The sequence below is a fragment of the Mauremys reevesii genome, linkage group 8 (genome assembly GCF_016161935.1).
Source record: "Mauremys reevesii isolate NIE-2019 linkage group 8, ASM1616193v1, whole genome shotgun sequence".
In the NCBI taxonomy this organism is placed as follows: Eukaryota; Metazoa; Chordata; order Testudines; family Geoemydidae; genus Mauremys; species Mauremys reevesii.
The window spans coordinates 34,214,753-34,230,844 of record NC_052630.1 but is presented as its reverse complement, the minus strand read 5'-3'; the positions used below and the strand labels follow the sequence as shown (position 1 = coordinate 34,230,844).

The window sequence follows — 16,092 nt, the reverse complement described above, 5'->3', positions numbered from 1 at the left end:
TTCTGGGGTGAAATTCACCCTACTCCCCAACCCCAGGGGAAAAACATCCTAGTGGTGCGGCATTTCATTTTTTTTTACTTGACACATTTCACGTTCACCTAACATTTGATACTGATATTAGGCTCTAAGAATTACTCTGCAAAGGAAACATAAGAGAAGTGATGAGATCAAGGTTTTTGTTATGTCCCTTAAGAAGTCAGCTACAGACCTGACTAGAAGTGTATTAGAAATGGGAATGAATAACTCCTTGGTGATTTAGGAGAGGACAGGGCTAGTAAATGGAGACAGCTGTCATCAGATGTTGGAGAGGCCAGGGGTGCAGTTTGTGGTTAGCAGGCCTAGGTTGGTAGAATCTGTAAATATCCTGAAAGTGGTGGGCATGGCCTCCAATAGTGTGGCTTTATACTAGATTGTCAACTTCATCTTTTCCCCGCCCCCCTAATCTCCAGAGATTCCTCTAGGTGGAGATTTCTCATTCTAAATGTAGTAAATATTAAAGCTGATCAGTACTGCAAATGGGTGCTTAGAGATTACCAAATACCAGTGTGTGAATAAATTACTCCACATTCCTACAATCAGAACAGGAAGCAATCCAGTAGATCTGAATGAAAACAATGCTTCTAAAATAAAATGCTGGCACTGTGAAGAGTACATACAAGTAGAAAGACAAAGGATTTGAGTTCATCTCAAAGAAAGTTAGTTCAGCATTAAGTGCACCATTAAACAAAGCTACCTGAGTGGAAATTAGGATCCATCTCTATTCTGTTGACACTTTGAAGCTACCCACTATACCCATAATGATGATTTAAGTCCCTCTCCAGTGTCTTCCAATAGCTTTTCATTATCAGCTGCATTCAGGTGCAATTTGTCTGTGACACCCAAAGTGTGGCAGGACTCAGACTGTACCATAAAAACTTCTGAAAGGCTCAGTTTTATCCAGTCTTTCAAATGGTGCCATCAGCTGGGCACTGTCTACACTAGGGTTTGCAATGCTGCAAGCAATGATGGTGCTGAACTGCTATTAGTAGCAGTGAGAAATGTACCTAAGGGAAGATGGTCAAGGAAATGCTAGTATGAAGAAAGGAGAAGTAAATCAGATACCAACTTCAAATCATTACTTTGGACTAGCTTGTTACAAGGAGCACCATTTATTAAAACCTTAAGCATTATTCCCCTCATTCCCTCACATTATCAAATGTGTCTGAGTAGGGTGCATATTCAAGAGACAATCACCAAATCATTTCTACTATTATTTATTTTTTTAAATATTTTTGAAAAAATATAATTTTTTTACAATATTTTCAACTTAAACACTATTCACACTGAACACGTATGGCAGCTTAACCTACCCAAATATGAAGTTTAAGAAGCCAAAACTGTTCTAGCTTTATTAAAAGAAAAAAGTTGTTGTGCTGTAGACTATTGTGTAGTGATGATTAAACAAAGCAAGGGAAAAGCACCACTCAAATCACTAACGCTAAAGTTTTCTTGGTTAAATCCAGCTATATTAAGGTTGTATGCTAGAAGTTACATAGACAGTGTGCTATGTATCCAAGTTCTTGGAAGAAATTGTGATGAAACATCTCCTTAAATGTAATTAGGAAGTGAAATAAACATTTGTAACACGATATACTGTAAATACAGGAAATTTCTTCCAACTGCTTGTTTGTTAGTTCAGTAGCTGAGATCTAGGACTCTGTACAGGTCTGTAGAAGTCTGGTATGATCGTTCATTCACACTTCTCAAAAAGAAGAGCATGAAGTAAAGTTTTTTTTAATAAGGAAAAAAATTAACATTAGTAAAAATACTGAAACGGAAAGTTAGCTAATTTGCATAATGATCCGATAACCTTGCTTTTATTTTTAAGTTAAGGCATTATCAGGTGCAAATTAACACCAGTTGACATGTTTTAGTAACAGACCATCCTTAGTTAAATCCTAAATCCTGTTAAAAAACAGAGTCTGCAAGAGGTTTTCATAAATTTGGTACTTTGTCTCAACTTGACTGGTGCTTCTTACCTCACTGTCTCCTTCACAGAAAGCCAGGGTCCAATTATGTTTTCATTAAACTTTTGACAGCTTTTTACTTAATAACAGTCTCAGCACTTTTATTAAGCATGCAAGACTAACAAAACTTTGGCAATGCATAAGTGTAACACAGTGACGAGAAGAGAGAGCTTTTACAATTAAATCTTCTAATACTGGCTTCACAGTGTGGAAATTGTGCTACATCCACCAAAAGAGGGCCCAGTCTACTCATATATTTAGTACTTCACCCCAGGAACAAACTCCTTTGCGTTTGGATTCAGATTACTCTTGACCTGCGGAGAAAGACAACCAAATCACAATATTACTTATAGCTCACTTTTCCTGAGAAAAGCGTTGTTCATAGCCATAGTTTACAAGTTTAAAATGACACAATTTAACATGAGTTCTTGAATACATTAAAATCACAAAGAGGTTTAGAACCCTTCACCTGCTCATCACTACACCTTAAGAGCAGGGCTATTAATGTCTTAAAAACAAAAACAAAAAAGAAAACAGCAGCAGCACCTAGAAGCTTCAATTAAATCAGAGTCCCATTGTGTTAGGCACTATACAAACAAGTACTAAAGAGACAGTCCCTTCCCTGAAAAGCTGCAAGTTAAAGCCTGTAGTCTCCCTAAAACACCAAAAGCACCAGAGCTTTAATTCAGTTAAACTGACTCTGGACAAGTGTCACATGGTCTTAAACCTCATATATATCTGTTTGTAGACACATTTGGTTATGCAACATAAGCAAACAAAGACTTGATGTTAGAAACTAGATTTGAATAGTTTTAAGCCACTGACTGGTTTTTCCTTCAAAGAAGAGTTATGTCAAAATAGAATACTAATGTGCTAAACACCCATACTTGAGTACATATGCCTGCTTATTTCATAATTAGCCACCCTGTAGTATTTCCAGAGAACTCAGGAATGTAATAACTTCCATGTGGGCAATAAGCAGCACCAAGAGAAACTTCATTTTACACAAACAATTTCCATGTATTGCCTAACAAAGGAAGAACACAGAAACTGGGATAGCTGGAAGCATGAATTTGAACTCTTAATTGGTTTACACATTAGTTTTGTCACCAGCACCTTTGTTACCACTTTATATTTTAGGCCGGTTGTATGTCTGCTATCTTGAGCCACTGGGCTGAAAAATACATTGGCCTAGAAGTTACATACAGTTAATTTTATTTTTTCAAGGCTTATTGTGAAGTATCGATCTTTAAACAAGAAATTTCAAGTGCACAAGAACATTTCAGCAATACAGTTAGTGTGTGGTTGATCACTAGCATTAGTGTCAGGCTAGCAACGACTCTCTCTCTCTCTACTGTCGGATTTCTAGAGCAGTGGTTCTCAAACTTGTTCTGCCGCTTGCACAGGGAAAACCCCTGGCGGGCCGGGCCGGTTTGTGTACCTGCCACGTCCGCAGGTTCGGCCGATCGCAGCTCCCAGTCGCCACAGTTCGCTGCTCCAGGTCAATAGGAACTGCTGGAAGTGGCGTGGGCCGAGGGACGTACTGTCCGCTGCTTCCAGCGGCTCCTATTGGCCTGGAGCAGCGAACTGTGGCGACTGGGAGCTGCGATCGGCCGAACCTGCAGACGCGACAGGTAAACAAACCGGCCCCGCCCGCCAGGGGCTTTCCCTGCGCAAATGGCGGAACAAGTTTGGGAACCACTGCTCTAGAGAAGTCCAACATTACTGAATGTACCCTGTGTACCTCTATCATGGGTCAATAGCCATTGCACTGACGGGCAGCTGCAAGAGGGTGTGCACTGGTTGTCAGGGACATTAGGCAGCTGTAATAAGTATCAGCATGGTATGTCTCTGCACTGCCATGTAGTTCCCTTGCTTTTGGGAGTGTCAGTTATAACGTTTTATATTAGTTGCTTTTGCAAGTTAACTGTTCTGGGCTAACAGGCACTATCTGAAACTTGTTTAGGTACTTTCAGTTCATTTCAACATCTTTGTAAATTTAAGAACAGTTTCTATTCTAGGATCCTAGACATTAAAATACTTCCAAGTACTTATAAGGTTAGCAAGATTTACACTAAGTTTTTGCAGAAGGTTTAGGTTTCTTGGCAAAGAATCACTCCTAAGTACAAGTAAAAAGATCATCTCCATCTATTTTAAAAAGTTTGGGCTGACAAATGAATAATTATACCGGCTACAGTCAATACAAATCTAGGTAATCTCTTTCAAAATTTTCTACCAATACATCTCAAGCTAGATCTGGACTGTATTATTTCAGTCCTAAGGCTCTATTTCCAACATGCCAAATTCTGTGATAGTGAACATGATGTTTGGATGTACACCAGACTGTCTGCAACAAGAGCTGTTGAATTAAGCCACTGCTGTTGGATTACATGCCACACAGTCAGCATGTTCGACCTTTCGCCTTTCATTGAGTACATAGTGATTTCTGCCAAGCAGCGTATATACCCACATACCACTAGTATTTGTGGCAATGGACTATGTAAAACACCCATGCAATTCTATGGACAATCCAACAGAACTTCAGCTACTATCACATTCCATACCATTTTTGGTAAGATAACAGTACTGTATCCAATACTTTAGTATTTTCCCCTACATGTGTATATCAGGTTAAAGAGATTGCTGGATTATATATGGGATCTGAGCTGGAGAGCCTTTATATTACTGATAAAAAAACCAAACAGCAACAGCCAGTTATTAGCCATTTTAATGACCTGTCAAGGCCCGTAGAGTCTTTTGGAAGGTGATTTTTTTTTAAATTTCAAAACACAAAGTTATTTAAGAACAAGCTGAGAGGAAACATACCACCAGATCCTCCAGTGATGAACTGTCACTGATAACGAGGTCATTAAACTGGTCCTGGATTTGATCCATTGTTTGTGGGAGGTCTCGAGCGGGAATAAACCATTCATGTTCTTCCTCCTCTTCCAGCATTTCCTGGAAACAACGCTCAATAAATTCTTCTTCCCATAACTCCTCTTCAATCTAAAGTTAGAAAGGGGAAAAGAGTGTTCTGGTGGATAAGTCTCTCTATGGCAGTAGTTCTCAACCCTTGACCCAATCAGCACACAGCTGCAGTCCATGTGACACCCTCACGGTACCCAGTATCCTGTCTTTCAACAGTGGCCAAGGTGCTTCAGAGGGAATGAACAGGACAGATAATCAGAGTGATCCATCCTGTCATCCACTCCCAGCTTCTGGCAGTCAGAGGCTAGAGACACCCAGAGCATGGGGTTGCATCCCTGACCATCTTGGCTAAGAGCCATTGATAGACCTATCCTCCATGAACTTATCTAGTTCTTTTTTGAACTGAGTTATAGTTTTTGGCCTTCACAACATCCCCTGGCAACGAGTTCCACATGTTGACTGTGCATTGTGTAAAGAAGTGCTTCCTTTGGTTTGTTTGTTAAAAACACCACTGAATTCACTTGAGGGTGAATCACATGCGTGTGTTTGGAAGAGGGTTGGTGAAGCACCTGAGTAAGAGCCTGAGCTAATACTGCAATGAAGACATAATTAAGGCTAAGATTATGTCACAGAGGTTATGGAATCACAGAATCTGTGACCTCCACTGACCTTCGTGACAGTGGGGGACCCCACATCATCCCAGCCTCCACGGACGGTAGGGGATCCCCCTGCATCTGCCCAGGAGCTGCAAGTGGTGTGACCCTCCCCCGCCCCTGACCGGCCGCCACTGTCAGCAGCAACCCCTGAGCTGCCCAGCTTTACTACTGGAAGGGGCCCCCACAGCCACTGGGAAATGGGGTCCCTGCAGCTCCCAGCTGTTGGGCGGTGGATGGATGCAGGGGGCTGGACCTTCTTCCCTTCCCATTTTGTCAGGGATGTTTTTAGTAAAAGTCAGGGACAGGTCACGGCTTCTGTGATTATTTGTTTATTGCCCATGACCTGTCCCTGACTTTTACTAAAAACATCCCTGACAAAAATCATAGCCTTAGACATAATCCTTAACAAAGGTATTGCTGACAAGCTTTGGAGAGAGTTCTATATGACAGCAGCATCACTGTGCTGCAGGACACAGAATAAAAAGCAGCGAAATGTAGACTGGCACCCAATGTCTGCCAGGCATAGCCAGGGAATAAAGGTGACCCAGGGAACAGATTAAGATTGGAAAATGTGTTCATCGGAAGCTTGAACAAGTCTTTCTCCACTGTTACAGTTTACTCCAACAGATTTGGCTCATGTACTCAAAAGTTAGGAAATGCCAGAATTAAGGTTCCATGGGCAACCTTAATGCGTATTCACAACAGGGCTGAATTATGAATCAACCTTCAGTTACATGAATGCATTTTCGCACAGCCCTCTACCTCATTCAGTGCACAGGATGGATAGTGCTCAGTGAAAGAGGTAACTGCTCATTATTTCCTTTTTATCCCCATCATTCGCTGCATGGACCTACCCTATTTACAGAATACAGTCCAGACCTGCAGTGAACAATGCAATATTCATTTCCATTGACCTAGCTACTGCCTCTCGGGCACATGGATTAACTACAGACTCAGAACCTCTCCAGTCACTGTAGAGAGTGTCTACACTGAAGTGCTGCAACTGTGCAGCTCTACCATTTTAAGTGTAGACACTGCCTTAGTCCCTCCCACAATAAGTTCATCTGCACATCTTCCCTGGGAGATAACAGCGCCATTTTACAGGTAGAGAAACTCAGGGGAAAAAAAAAAGTTTGCCTAAGGCAACACAGAGTCAGTGGCAGAGCCAGGATTAGAACACAGGACCTCCATACTCCATCCTGTGCTCATTCTCCAGACTGCTTGGCACAAGAAGTACTTGGCACCCACAGACTTCAGTTTGCAAGTATTCAATACTTCAAGAGCAAGGCCTCAGGTATCTCAAGGTGGGCATCTCAACACAATTAATGGCCACCTGCCAAAATTTTGGTTTAAGTGAGTTACTCAGCATCACGCTGAATGTTTGTAGCAAAGGCAAGAAGAGAGCAGAACTCTGGCATTCACCTGCCTCAACTATATGACCATTTTCCCCTCCCATAGTTCCCTGCTTGGTTTTCTATACACCTTTCAACTTCTAGAGAAAAGGCAGCAGGGATCCCACAAATGGCTTCATTCACTACACAACCCTGGTTCATTCTCTGAGCATTAACCATCCTATGCACTGAATAAGGCACAGTGGGTCCCAAGAAAAAAAAAATTGTCTAATTACATGATCACATGCTATCATAATGCATATGCACAAAGGGCAGAATTTATATTGCACAGGCAACCTAAATTTTGGTATTTCCTGACTTTGTAATCTAAATAGCATTTTTTTTAAATAGTTTCTGCATGCAGGGCCAGCTCCAGCTTTTTGCCACCCCAAGCAGCAAAGCATAAAAAAAAAGAAAAAAAAGATAAAGCCCATCAGCGGCAGCTCAATCGCGCCGCTTCATTCTTCTGCAGCAATTCGGCGGTGGGTCCTTCGCTCCCTCTCTTCCTCTTGGGTGGCATTTCGGCAGCAGCTCAAAGAGGAAGAGAGGGACCCGCCACCGAATTCCCAGACGTGCTGCCCCTTTCCATTGGCCGCACCAAGCACTTGCTTCCTTTGCTGGTGCCTGGAGCCGGTCCTGTCTACATGATCTTTCCTAGGTTTTTCCAAAAGGTAAACGGTGAAATCAATTTCTGTTATATGCAATTGCAACAACTGCCCCATCAGTAGGGTTTAAAATTCTGAACCCTCAGCACTGCAATACAGACCGCTAACATTTGAACTATAGGACTAGCTACCCCTGCATCGGTAGGGGAGTGTGGCAGTGGTTATGGAGGCCATGTATTGAGTGAGAAAGGGAGTGGTTGGGGGAAAGCCCATCTCTCAGGAGATGAGCAACTGAGGCCATGAGCCAAATCTGGAGGGGAACAGAGGATTGTTTTGAGGGATCTTGGCATAGCTGCCACAGCTCCCTCAAAGCAGCTCCAGATTCCCAATGCCATTTTGAGTAAGGATGTTCGTATTTAATTATTTTGGCAGCACAATATTGCTAACAGTGCAAGTGAGAAGAAAATGAAGATTTTCATAAGTTTATAACACAACTAATGAATGAAATTTCATGGTACAGAGAAAGCACTACTTTTCTAAATCCAAAGACTTCAAAGAATTTCAGAGGCCTGCTGTAAACAGGTGTAAATCCTTCAAGAAAGAGGTAAAAAATCTTTAATAAAGGAAAGCATTATGCACTTAAATATAGAGGTCACTACCAAGTCCCCCGCTAATATCATCTTGCCTCAACATTCCCATGACCAAGCAGGGATCTGCAGGTGGACTTATGAAGGCCAATGGTGTATTTGTAGGCATGTTTTTCACCTGGTTATATCTTAAAAGCACAGTAACTGGCCTCATGAGCTTAACCCCTCCACAAAGGGTCTCATGATAAGTCTTCCAACCCACAGTTCATCCCTGTAAGCCACACTGTGGAAAGCAACTTTACACATAGCATATTTCCATGTAATTCTGTGCTATGAAATAAAACTCTACTTCGAGTGTTTTTCATTCAGTCATCAAAAGATGGGCAGTTACTTATTTTACTGGTGGGGAAATTCAATCACTGATCATTATTTTCCCACAGTAACATCAGCAACCCAGTGGAAGAATCAAGACTAGAGCCCAAGTCTACAGACTCCTAGTCTCTACTCCAGTCACTAGACCAGGCTGTCTGCCCTGTGAGTTAGAAACAAATGGAATACACCACAACAGTTTTGAAAACTGTAAAGCAACTTACCTGCCTGTTAAACTCCTCTTCATTTTCCATCCACATATACTCAGCAAACGGATTGTCGTCTTCATGAGAGTGACCATTAATAATCACATCTTCGTTGATGATGCTTGGGCTAGTACTGCTGCGACTTGGATCTTTCATGGTTGAGCCTTTGACTTGAAGCCTGAAAGTTAATTGAAGTAATCAAAGACTTAAATTTGGCATCTGTATAAACCCCATCTAGTAACCATTAGTAAACACCGGACCTGTATTTACAGACTCCAGTCACCAACAGAAAAATCAAGTGTAGTTCTGGAGCTTGTAAATGACCACCACCCCACAGAGCGACAACTTCTGCTAGCTAAGCAAAAGCCACATAATGGCAAAATGTGGGAGAGCCCTAACAGAAGTTCAATTTGCATTTCAAACTCTGCTCTGTGTACAATCAAGAATAGTTTTCCTTGTAATTACCTCAATAAGCCCCACCAAAACACGCAGAGGCCTGGTCTACACCTAAAGCTTATGTCAACCTAGATACACCACTGAGGGGTGAGAAGAGTTTAGAGAGATAAATTCAGGTAAATTAAGCCAACCTAAGGCCTGGTGAAGAATTAGTCCTTTAACTTAGCTACTGCCTCTCACGGGGATGCATTTATTACAGTGACAGAAAAAGCCTCTTCTGTCAGTCATAAGAATCTACACTACAGTGGAGTAGCTGCAGCACTTGCCAACACACATGAATTTGAAAGCAAAGGTTTTTTCGTAGATATTAGCAAAATGATTGGGAAAATGTTCAAAGGTGAGTTTTCAACATTCCTTTATAACTCCTTTTCTGAATTAAGCTCCCCAGAAAGACACTCCACACTACCACAGATGAGGTAAGTAATGTTTCAGGGGACTGATTTCTTTTGAGGTGGTCTAAAAGACTGAGATTTAACAGGAAATCATTTCAGCCTCAACTACAGAACACCATACATGCATCGATGGACCCACTCAGATGGCCATTACACTGCTCAGACACCCTGGGAAAGTTCAGAGAGACTGCAGTCACTGTATTTTATTTTGGTTCTCTCACACGCAGCCACTTTGGGCTTGTCTACACTTGAAATGCTACAGCAGCACAATTGCACCACTTCAGCATAGACACTACCTATGCTGATGGGAGGAGTTCTACTATCAGAACAGGTAATCTAGCTCCAGAAGAGGTGGCATTATAGGTCAATGGAAGAATTCTTCCATCAATTTAGCGCTATCTACGCTGGATGTTAGGTTGTCTTAACTATGCTGTTCACTTGGGGAGGTGTGAAAAAATCCACACACGCCTGATGTAGTTAAGCCATCTTAATTTTCCTAGTGTACACCAGGCCTTTGATGTGACAATTCTATAGTTATCCCATTTACAAAAGCCCATTGACTGGGAAATTTCATGCAAGAGATAATATTTAGGATAAACTGGAAGACAATACAAGCTTGTCTTAGATCCCAAATCACTATCAGTATGTTTAGCATGAATACATTTGCATGAGTTCTAGAGTTAATTTCTCCTCTTGAGACTTGAGGTCAGGATTCTGCATTAGCCATGCAGTGCACTAGAAAGTCATGATAGCATGCACAGAGTTCAGGACTCTGGCAGATATATGTGAAAAAATTCAAATGCTTTGTTGTAAAACTGCATTTGTAATTTAAACCTAGACGTATGACAAATCCCACAATTTTAGTCTTTGCCATTTTACAAGGTGTAGGTTCAAGAGTATCCACTATCATGATCCTTTTACAAGACTGGTAGGCCATGAAGATCGAACAGAAACACCACTTCTGAATACATTTGAGTTGTAAACAGAACAGTGGTTATTCAGCCCTTCCTTTTCAGTTTAATTTGTTTAGGATTTCCCTGAAATGTATCAGTGTTTATTACAAAAATTAAAAATGGGTGAAAAGTTGCACAAAAATTAACTATTTTTCTGGCTAAATAATGGGATTAATATTCAGGGATGGGAGGACAGAAAAAAGCAAAGAGAACTAGGAGTACTGAAAGTAAAGCAGTTTAATGCTGTGGTTTATTCTGAACTGTACATTAAGAGTACATACACATGCACATCTTTCACTACACTGCCTTGCTCTGACAGCCAAGCATTTACACTTAGACTCAATTATTAACTCATCTACCTAATGTAATGGATTGGATTTTCTTAACATAATCAGTATTTTCATGTACTTGAGTCCAAAATCTGGGTGAAAAAAAGTTAGTAAAAACTGAATAGCTTTTGTAAAACAAACAAAACTTACAAATTAAAAAAAAAGGTAAAAATTGAAAACAAAGAACCTGATAACCCAAACTAAAAGGCCAATGTTTTTGTCTATGCTGCATTTAAACCTAGACATTCTATTACTAGTCTTGGGAATCTTGACTATTTTGATCCCAAGACACCATGTTTACTTTGGAATCTAATCATCTCATGCATTTCATGGTATTGTTCTCACCATTTACTGTAATGAAAGGGAGCTGTGTTCACATACAGAGTTCCTTCTTGGCAGCCTAATTCCTCCTCCTACGGGATGTTATAGTGAGGTCACTGCTACTATGACATCACGATTATTTGTGTAAGATACTAGTTCAAAACAAGATTATGACTTTGAAGATCTCTTTATTGAGATGATGTAAAAGTGGATCAAGCAGAAGGTGAACAAGATCACCTTTATCAAACCAGCTGGGGATATAAAGAGATAGTGTCAAAGTACATTTTTGAGTAAGTAATTTGCTGTATCGAAGGATGAGAGCCTTAAAAACCACCAATGTACACCCTGGTGCTCTTACTACAGTAGCCATATTAGCTATTTGGGCTCAGAAACACTGATCCAAATTCTATCTTTGGATAGATATGCCAGACTGCTGCAGAGATACTGATTCTTGGATTATGAGCATTCTAGGCCAGAGCTTCACTTTGCCTAAATATCAACAAGACATTGAACAAAGATCTTCTATATGCCTTTTTGAAATCAATCTAGTATTGTATAGTGTTGATGAGGAAGATTAGCAGCTACCAGTCCAGTTTGTTCCATTATGGATTTTACAATCCAAAACAAAGAAAAATAAAGTCAGTTTAACAGAAAATGCAAGAAAATGAGATCAGTATAAAGAACACAGTGGATTCTTTTTCTGGAGTTCTACTGAAAAACTGCTGTAGTCATATTAAACTGAAGATCATTAAAACCAACATGATAATTCATGATTGTTTACATTTGTACTTCTTAAAAATCACTTCATTTACAGTATTTTGCTCTTCACTCCTTGCAGTTTACCTTTAGACGTTTACAAGATTAAAAAGCTTTCTACAATTTAGGTCATCTTTCCTTTTTATGGTAAGTTCTTCCCCATCCCCTTAGTTTGGAATCAACTTTGATATTAACATTACATTTTGACTTTTTGCACACTAGCATAATTACCTCGATTTTTTTCCAGGAATCATCATATAGATATAATCTATCCTGTGTTATTAAAATCCATAGAGAAAGTACCAAGAAAGATCTATCTAGTTATTTATAATCCTCCAATATAGCTAGGCACCTCCCAAATATGTACGGTGGTATCCTCTGCAGCCTTATGAGGAAGAAGTGTTTTTACAAGTCAGAATTGAGGCACAAAGTGATTTGCCCAAGATCACACAGAAACTGAATTCAGATTTCTTGAATCCCACACTACAGTGCCTAACCCAGAAAGATAATTCTGTGTATTTCAATTTTCTGCAACTCTTACTGAATAAAAAAAGCACATCATTTTTAATGCAATACACAGTATATCTCCACTTCTCCAAAGCATGATCAGTTAATCTTCAGAACTGATCACATTCATTAGGCAGACAAATTAAAATAGTCTCGACACTTCCTGTAGCACTAGAAATATGATGTGGTTGCACATGTAATTTGACTGGTGCAGTAAAGCAGTGGATAAAGGAGGGCAAGTTGACTATCTAGACTTTCAAAAAGGCTTTGAAAAAAATCCCACACTAGAGGCTACTAAAGGAACCATGCAGTCATGAAGTGAGAGGCAGTACACTGTCATGGATCAAAAACAGCTGACACACCAAACAGTAGGCATAATTGTCAATTTTCATTGTGGCTATAAGTGAACAGCAGGTTGCTTCAATGTTCCTTATTATATTTAGTGTTCAATATATTGATGCCTATGGAACAGAGTGAAGACTACAGAAAAGTTATGCCATAATGATAGAGTCATCTGAAACAGTGCGTGTGGTCACTCAATCTTAAAACAGATATTGCATAATTAGAGATGGCTCCAAGAAAAGCAATTAAGAAGGATTAAGGCCATGGAAGAACTCTCATGGAGAGATCAAAAAGATTGAGATTGTATAGTTTAGAAAGGAGACATGATTAACATATATAAAAGTAAATGGTCTAGAGAAGGTAGATCAGAAGCTTCTATTCTGTGTTTCATAAAATCAGAGCAAAGGGCCATTCACTGAAATTAAAAGGTGGCACATAAATTTAGGACTGATTAAAAGGAAATATTTTCACACAATCTTCAAACTAAATATGGGTTAAGGACAAGAATTTAGCAAGATTCAAAGAGACTAGATGTTTATATGGATCATAAGAATATCCAGAGCTATAGTAGTTAAAGCTAATGAAAAGTTTTGAAAGAGATAAAGGGTCATGTTTCAGGTTTTAAAAAAGCTCTCTATTATGGATTAAGAGGAGACCCTTCATAGGGGGAGATTAACCCATATCTACTTACTGAGGGGATTCTTCCACCTACCTCCAAAGCATCTGGTGCTGATCACTGGACTGGACGGTTCACAGATGTAATTCAGTACAGTAATTCCAATGTTTCTCTACAAAAATTGATAGAGTTCCTTCCAAATTTCTAAAGTATTAAGCAGTACTGTAGAGACTGACCAACAGCATCCTCTTAACATTTATTGGTAGCAGTTGACTGAACATTAAGCAAAGTTATGTTACTATGCCAAAAGAATAAAAAAAACTCACTGAAGTGTTATAATGTTTGTTTACACTGCAATTTTATTTCTCTGGCTCAAAGTAACAAGCTTCACTAAATTCTTGGTCACATTATCTAAACAGATTTAACAAGAGCTAATTACTAAATAAAAAAGATTAAGAAACCAATTAACAATATGGGGAAACTATATGATAAAATCCATGCAGGATGCAAACATATCACCCTGTACAGAATGTTTCAACAATACTTCAGTTTTCCTTAATGGAAGTTGAATAAACTGAGAAACGAAGCTTTGTTAGAGTGATTTGACAAATAGCATAGAAATCATTATTAATACTAAACTGAAACCATGCAATAATGATGCAATAAGAACCTGTAAAACTGTTACACAGACTTGAGAGCCAAGGCAGCCGGTTCTGTTTTGTTTCAATTCTGAAGTCAGAACTGGTTAATCCAAGTCAGTTTCATTCAGGTAAAGAATGCCTGTATTTTAACAGCAAGCCTGCTAAAACTCCTAAAGCCTTTTGTAGCCACCTGTACAAAGGCATTAATACTAAGATCTACACACTTACAAATTTCAAGGTACAGTGAAAAAAAAAGAACTTGTGCTATGTGATTTTGGGCAAGCCTAATGTAGTATATCTGTAAAATGGATATAGTATATTCCTTACAGGGGTGAAGACCATTTTAATAAGTGTTTACGAGAAGGCTTTAAAGTGCTGAGATGGAAGGCACCACAAAATTAATTAAGTTCTTAAACATTTTGAAGCTCTCACATAGAAAGCCCTATACAAGTGCCAACTATTTGTCCTGGATTCTTTTTTATCGTTATCTCAGTTAGAAGTTTAAGGTCTTTCCGTGGCATCACTCAACTGGGCAGATAGCTGCTGGACTGCAACTATTTATGATCGGAGCTGCGCTCCCGGGGATCTATCTGCCACCGCTGCACTGAAAACCCCTCTGCCCAGCCAGACGGCTCCGGCACTGTCCCTGCCCAGGGCATCCCCCCGACCCCGGGGGGCACTCGGACCTAGAGGGGCTGCTCTGTTACAGAGCACTCCGCACAGCACGGCGCCTCTCGGCGGCGAGAATGGGACCAGGCGCCGAAGCGCACGTGGCTGAGTCCTTGGCCTCTCTGCATGCCACTGCCCTTCCCCGGCCCGGCCCGGCTCCCCTCCCACGGTGCCCCCCGGCGCCAGGGATGGCCACACCAGCTGGGGGCCGTGCCCCGAGCCCTCTCCTCGTGGGCCCCCAGGCCTGGCGCAGCTGCCCGGCGCGCCCACCCCCGCCCCGATGTGGAGGCCCCTTCAGGGGTGCCCGGCGAGCTGTCAACCAAGCAGGGCCCGCAAACAGAGCGGCCACGCCACGCCCAAGTCCCGCCCCCTTCCGGTGACGAGTCCCCACGCGCGCCGCTGAACCCCCTCCCCAGGCGCGCGCCAGAAACCCCGCCCACTCCCCGCCGCGCGCGCTTTGTTCACCAACAATGAGACCACCTCGCCGATCTCCTGTGTGTGTGTAAGGGGGGGGGGGGGGAGTGCTATCCCATCATGCCACGCGCGCCGCCAGAGACACCCCTCTCTTCCCCCACAGTACCCGGATGGAGAGCCCGAGACAATAGAGACAAACGCCATTAGAAGGCCCAAGCCCTCGGCTCCGGGGCCTTCAGGGGAGCCTCCCTCCCCCACACAGAGTGCGGGGCGGGGAACGGTCCTCACCGCCTTCCCCCGTCCAGGCTGACTCGAACCCCCCTCCCCGGGCCCACCTGCTGTTGGGAGCGGGACGGCAGAGGGTGCGCGCTGGGGCTCCGAGCTGGTCTCTTCCGCCACGGCCGCCTCGTGCCCCCCCACTCTTTATTCGGGTTCTTCTCCCTCCACCCTCTCCCCTTCCAAACACAACAGCCAGGCCGGATGTGAAATCACTTCCGCTACCTATGTGACCTCACAAGCCACGCCCCCTCCGCTCCGGAACCAGACGGTGCACTACACATCCCGGCACGCCATGCGCCGACTTGGGGCAGGGCATCTAAGGGAACCCGGCAGAGAGGTGGCGCGCTGCACGCCGGGATTCGCAGTTTTTTCCATGTCGGGGGCGTCCGCTTGAAGCTCAGGAGCAGAATGCTGACTGGCTCGGGCGTACCGCACTGCATGCTGGGTCTTGTAGTCTGGGGGCGGAGTTTATGCCTCCATCTTGAAGATCGAGGGTGGCGTGATCGAAAAGGCGCATTACATGCTGGGGCCTATAGTCGGAGGGGGCGAGTGGGGAGTGAGCTAGACCTCCATATTGTGGCTCTGTGGGGGAGGCCAGGATGGAGGGATGCATGGGGAGGACTCAGTGCATGCTGGGGGGCAGGACTTCTGGGTTCTGTTTGCTTTGCA

General features: G+C 42.2%; 1 protein-coding gene and 1 long non-coding RNA gene across 5 annotated transcripts; one reads left to right on the top strand and one right to left on the bottom strand.

Moving 5' to 3' along the window:
- Window positions 1-2,079: 2,079 nt before the first annotated feature.
- Window positions 2,080-15,641, bottom strand: PAIP2 (poly(A) binding protein interacting protein 2). Of its 4 annotated transcripts, none has more exons than XM_039485351.1 (5): window positions 15,480-15,641; window positions 13,517-13,592; window positions 8,767-8,926; window positions 4,833-5,012; window positions 2,080-2,320 (listed from the first exon to the last, which is right to left on the bottom strand). In XM_039485351.1, the coding sequence occupies exons 2-5, from the start codon at window positions 13,525-13,527 to the stop codon at window positions 2,264-2,266; spliced, it is 408 nt and encodes a 135-aa protein (XP_039341285.1). In that variant the 5' UTR covers window positions 13,528-13,592; window positions 15,480-15,641; the 3' UTR covers window positions 2,080-2,263. The 4 variants fall into 4 exon arrangements, with proteins under 4 accessions (XP_039341285.1, XP_039341286.1, XP_039341288.1 ...); XM_039485352.1 differs by lacking the exon at window positions 15,480-15,641 and adding an exon at window positions 14,591-14,704; XM_039485354.1 differs by lacking the exon at window positions 13,517-13,592.
- Window positions 5,601-8,766, top strand: LOC120370518. The gene is made up of 3 exons (XR_005583778.1): window positions 5,601-5,649; window positions 8,019-8,190; window positions 8,614-8,766. It is a non-coding gene; the product is annotated as an uncharacterized LOC120370518 (long non-coding RNA).
- Window positions 15,642-16,092: the final 451 nt, after the last annotated feature.

Bases quoted from the DNA above. Each gene is read 5' to 3' on its own strand.
- PAIP2 (XM_039485351.1), bottom strand. The intron at 5,013-8,766 runs GTAAGTTGCTTT...TTCTAACTTTAG, and splicing joins AAGAGGAGTTTAACAGGCAG to ATTGAAGAGGAGTTATGGGA. The intron at 2,321-4,832 runs GTATGTTTCCTC...CTTTCTCCGCAG, and splicing joins CATCACTGGAGGATCTGGTG to GTCAAGAGTAATCTGAATCC.